General features: G+C 38.7%; 1 protein-coding gene across 1 annotated transcript in view; it reads left to right on the top strand.

Moving 5' to 3' along the window:
* LOC107568119 (disheveled-associated activator of morphogenesis 1-like) overlaps positions 1–4,262 on the top strand; it is a 76,772-nt gene extending 72,510 nt beyond the window's left edge. The window contains exons 24-25 of the mRNA XM_016253971.1: positions 2,453–2,623; positions 2,938–4,262. Coding sequence (XP_016109457.1) covers positions 2,453–2,623; positions 2,938–3,150 — 384 coding nt within the window. The 3' untranslated portion in view covers positions 3,151–4,262. The remainder of the gene's footprint in view (positions 1–2,452; positions 2,624–2,937) is intronic.
* The last annotated feature ends 1,528 nt before the right edge of the window (positions 4,263–5,790 follow it).

The raw sequence follows: 5,790 nt of genomic DNA, 5'->3' as shown, positions 1-5,790 counted from the left end.
TTTTTTTTTTTTAATCTACTAAAAATCTTTACCCCTTTCTCAAATCGAGCCGATCTCAGATGCCTGTCTGTGTGACGTCACAAAAACAGGCCCCTCCCACGATAGTTTGATTGACAGTAGCGTTTCAGCACAGACTGGACTGGTGTCTTACCTCGGACCCGCCCTGAGTGACTGTCATCAGTCCGCCATTGTTTCACCGCCGGAGCAGAGTAGACAAGAATGACTCCTAAGCGATTGAGGTGTTCTGTGGTTGGATGTAATAATGAACATAGCAGTCGTCATTTACTCCCGACATCTGAGCCACTGAAGACGCAGTGGATTACGTTTGTTTTTGAAGGGAATGCACCCCCGATCTACCTAAATGCGTCTATGTTCGCGCGAATCATTCGTGATCCAGCTTCACCTACAGAAGAAGTGAGTATAAGGTTTTTAAATGAATCTTTGCAAATCGACCTTTCCTAATAATGTGCTAATTAGCAAGTTCCACGATGAATGCAGCTAAAGCAAAGACTGTTGAATACCCAAGACATGTCACTCGTATAGTTTTGAATGGGGAAGAATGCAATGCTCAATATGGTCGCTCAATCGCAGGAAGCCCCGCCTTCTGAATGAAAGAGCCAATCTCTAATCGGTAAAGTCAGCGCGTCACTGCAGCTGCCGTTAGAAGTCCCGGATGATATAGAAACAGTCAGCATTCTGAGACGTGCGCTTAGGACTGCGCATACGCACTGGCTGATCTAGCCTGAAAAATAAGCTTTTTATAACGCTATTTGAGCAAAAGAAACAACATTTATGACACAGTTGTCAGATTTCATTGGTGATTTCAAATATGAAATTTAATCGTAAGCTTAGTGAACAGTTTTGGAGAACTTGATGTTTCCCCATTCAAAGAGATAGGAGTTGCACTTGCATGCCCGAGAGGCGTTTCAAAGATAGCCGCCGAGTGACATGACTTGTCTGAAAGAGACTTTGGCTAAAGTAAACAGTCCCTCAGAGAGCGGCTCAGAAGAGAGGGGCGGGGTCAGCAGAACTCATTAACATTTAAAGGAAAATGCTACAAAATGGTTTGCTCTGAAAAGAGCTGTTTTTGACAGGGTAAAAAAGGTTTTTTACACTACCATTGAGAAATTTTAACCAAACTATGTTACAGACTTTTCATTAAGACCCTAAAGAATCATATCAACTTGTGGAAAATGGGCATCCGATTACCACTTTAAAATATTTTTTTCTAATAAATAATTATAATAGATTGTCATACTACTGAATTTAATTTTTAATGAGCCTTTTTGTCTTATGCTATCATGACAGATGAATTTTTTGATTTTATGCCCCTATGTATAAATTGTATTTAAATGCATATTTGAACGATTTAACTGAGAGGGCCTACACGTAAATGCACAATAACATGCCACATGCATTCTATAGCAGAAAAGATGCATCTCCAACCTAACCTAGGCCTCCTGTCTGAAGTCTGAGACAGATAAGAAGAGATATAAATGCAGGGCAAAATATGCCCCTTGGCTCATGCACATACAGGCCCACGGAGGAGCTGTTCCATATGGCAGTGATAAAGGCAGATCAAAGCATTGTGGGAAGACTAGGCCTCCTCCCCTGTGGTGAGACGGCACGAGGCAGCAGCAGTGTCATGGCAAGACTCCAGTCCCCTGTGTTTAAGCTGTAATCAGTCACTGGAGAAATCTGGGTTAACAAGACCACTTTATGTTTGGCTACCGGTGACCGGATAACTAGCAGTGCGTCACACACTTCATTTACCAGAAGTTCATTAGACACCCAGAGTTTGTTATGCTACTGTCTGGCAGTTTCACTGCAATTTATTTTTCCTCTCAGTTTGCACTTTCTTTGCACTGTAAAACTTTTCAAATATTTTTTTATATTATGAACATTATTTATCTCATTGTCGCTTCATCTCGCATTCATTCTACATGTTTTTTTGTCATACGAAAGTAAAAATATGGTTCTCTGTGATAAATTGAATATTGTTGTAATAAATTGTGCTGTAAATATAACAGTGAAACAGTAACATTACTTAGCAACGTTGTTCAGTGACAAGTAAATTAATAAACCATTTTATTTATCATATTACTTATCTTACAAATTTGTTGGTACTATTAATACTTTTTTAAAATGGAAAATCGCCTCAGCTGCATTATGGCGAAAAACAACCACAATTTCAGAAATAACTAATGTAGCAACAACAGACCAGTAATTTATAGCTATTATTAAAAAAAAAAAAGTAGTACACAGAATGTTGCAAAAAAGAAGAAAAAAAAAATTTTGAGCCCATGTTTGTGTCTTCAAAATATTTTAAGAGTATTGAGTGTTTAAGTGTTTTGTCAGGATTTTCTGGAGGTATTCTTGTTCACGTCATTACTCTGAAAAGCAAAAAAGAGCAGGAAATGTCTTTTATATGACCAGTGCTTGTGTTCTTCAGTTCTTAAAGGCGGTCAAGAACTTCGGCGAAGATGCTGATAAGATGCAGCCTGATGAGTTCTTTGGGATATTCGACCAGTTCTTGCAGTCTTTTGCAGAGGCCCGTCAAGAGAACGAGAACATGCGCCGACGCAAAGAGGAGGAGGAGCGCAGGGCACGAATGGAGGCTCAGGTCTGTGAACTTTTTACACAAAGTTTGGCAATTATTACTTATTTATCAATACCCATAACTTAATTATTATGAATTTTTTAATGTTTTTGAAAGAAGTCTCTTATGCTCACCAAGACATCAGAAAGATTTCTGAAGTATCATGTGATACTGATGACTAGAGTAATGGCTGATGAAAATTCAGCTTTATTTTAAAGGCATCATAAAGTTTTATAAAGGCAGCCTTGGTGAGCATAAGAGAATAGCTTAAGAGGTCCATAACTCATCTCTTCAATCTTCACTGCCAAATCTGACATCATCTTTTTGATATCTTTCAGCTCAAGGAGCAGAGGGAGAAAGAGAGGAAGGCTCGAAAAGCCAAAGAGAACGGAGAGGACGACGGGGGCGAGTTTGACGACCTGGTGTCCGCTTTGCGTTCTGGAGAGGTTTTCGATAAAGATCTGTCGAAGATGAAGCGCAATCGCAAACGCATCAACAGCCAGACGTCAGACAGCAGCAGGGAGCGTCCAATTACCAAGCTTAACTTCTGAACGGCGGTCAAGCTGACCAACCCACTCAGACGAATTTCATTACAACCAAACAACCTCCCTGTGGTGGTGAATGTCTGGAGGACACTCATTAGTGTTCCTGGGTAGTGGAGGAAAGCATGTTTACCCAAAGACGGTCAGTTTATCATGTGTCATGAGACTGTAATGGGGAACCTGTCTGAATGCAGAGAAAAGACTCCAAGAAATTAAGAATATGGCTGCCAAATGAACCTAATTTAATGATTTATTTCATCAAGAGTGCTGAAGCACCGGGATATTATCAGAGTTTGAGGTAACTGTGAGTTTACTGATTGAATATGAGTCGGGAACTCACACTCATTTGACCATAGAAACTGCAAATCTTGTCAACACCGATTTTTCTTACTGTAACCAAACAAACAAATCGCCAAAAGTGACACTGAGTCTTGGCATGCTAAAGCCTCACTCGTCTGAACTACCCAGATTCTGGCTCTTCTGACTGATTCAAGGTGGGAAAGGATGTTATTTAAAGGTGTAATGACAAGTGTTTGTACATAGGTCACTGAAAAGCTGTAAAGTTGACTGTACACCTTTTAGAAAGTGATTTGCCCTTTTGACTAAAAGTGTTTTTTTTTTTAATAATACACATAGAGTGTTTTTAAGGAATATTACTTACATCAATAACCAGGGCTGTGGGTTGCTTATTCAGAAAGAAGACTGTATTGTGATATCCGGTACAAGATGACTGGGAATGATTATTTTTAAAGGTGTGTTTTTAGGGGCCACTGGTGCCCATGTTGTCTTAAAACTGTGGACGGTCATTGTACAGACACTATGCAGTTTCTGATGTCAAGTGTTGGACTCTCTGTTTGAGGACTTTTCATGTGAAATGCAGTCATATTTAAGATGATCTGTAAGTAACTGGATCAAGGCAATACTCTTCTTCCCTTATGTTCTTCCTTCCTGTCTGGAATCTCTCCTGTTTTTTTTCTTAATCAGCAGCCTAGTCGTATGGTGTAACAAAGTTTCCTTTTTCAGTGTAAGATACCTCCATTGGACTTTTATAATTTAAGGAAAACCCAACCTTCCATTGTAAGATGAATCACAAGAGAATAAATGGAAGAATCTGAGTAGTATTTGCTGTTATGCTGTCAATTTAAGTCTCCTCTGATTGTTAGTGAATGGTAAAAAGAATAACCAGTTAAGAAAAATGCTGGGGTATGTTGATCATAAATTGAAACAACACTATTTTTATTTTATTAATAACGGTGTCACTGCACTATTCCTACAGTTTTTGCTTGGGCAAATATAGTCAGATGGTGCCCTCTGGTGGGCAATATTAACAATTACAAATCAAACTTAAATATTTAGTATTTAATTTCATTTTAATTCTTATTCTATCAGGACAGATGATAGATTAGTGCCTTTTGAAAATTGTTACCCTTCTATTATTATTAAATGTTTCAAACATTTCAGGAAATTATTATTAACAACTACAGTGGCACACATACAGTCGATGTCATTTACTATTCACATATAATTAGTTTTCATTTTTATATTATTTAGTTCAATATATTCAATACATTTTACAATTATATTGATATCAAGATTGTATCAAATTACATTAATACCAAATTCATTCATTTGAATTTTTTTATTTAAATCCTAAATCTTATTTTAATGTTTACAAGACTAGATTTGCGACAAGTAATTGTCACAGTACAACGTTTATTCAATGTCTAAATATGATTTCTTTTACAAAGAACCCTACATCTGAAGATTCACATGCTCTCAAGCTCAGAAACCCTGTCTTACACTGTACCTGCGATCAGAAGCAGAAATTTCAGTTGTAACCTGAAGTTCACGGAGTCAGTGCAGAAGGAAGCCTCCACTCTGAGGGTCATCACTCTCTTGGATGAAGCTGACCACACCGCTGTAGTGAGCATGACCTGTGACCTCCACCATCACAGCCCTGAAGTCACCACATGTGGTCTCCTTCAACAACAGACCAGCTGCAATTACTGGTTTTGTTAAAGAATACTACATTTCCAGGACTAGGCTGTAAAATGACTGAGTTGTATTATATAATGATTTGTACATCACTTATTTAAAGCAATTCAAAGTTAAATTGATATGAAAATCTGTTTATATTTTCTACAGGTACCTCGATTGCTTTTCCTGTAAACACTGATCCTGTAGCTCCACTCTTGAAGCTTCTGGTCTGGTTCAGTCCGATCAGGCCCTTATGGTACTGAAGAGCTATACGAGCAGTGACGCCTGACCCTGCAGGGCTTCTGTCCACCTGACAGCCCATATAACAAACCTCTGTTACATAGACTGAGGCGCAAAAGACCAGTCCTCATTAACCAACTGATTTCACATTAGGAAGAACAGTCCTGAAGTCCAGAACTCCCCTGTGTATGGATTCGTATAAACAACTGGTTTTACCTGTGCATCAGCAAACACACACACATTGGCCGTGGGCTCTTCAGAAAAAGTATCTTTGCCGTGAGTAAGGACTGTGCCATAGAGGCCAGATCCTCACTGACAGGGTGGTACAGCTTTACATAGGGTCATTACAATAATTACAATAATCTGTAGTCTACTCTACCAGGATCAGGAAACAGTCCTCCATAAAATGCGCTGGACACATCTGAATATTTG

This window comes from Sinocyclocheilus grahami, unplaced genomic scaffold, assembly GCF_001515645.1.
Source record: "Sinocyclocheilus grahami isolate Dianchi unplaced genomic scaffold, SAMN03320097.WGS_v1.1 scaffold1216.1, whole genome shotgun sequence".
In the NCBI taxonomy this organism is placed as follows: Eukaryota; Metazoa; Chordata; class Actinopteri; order Cypriniformes; family Cyprinidae; genus Sinocyclocheilus; species Sinocyclocheilus grahami.
The sequence above is the reverse complement of the archived record's forward strand: the minus strand, read 5'-3'. Positions and strand labels throughout refer to the sequence as shown.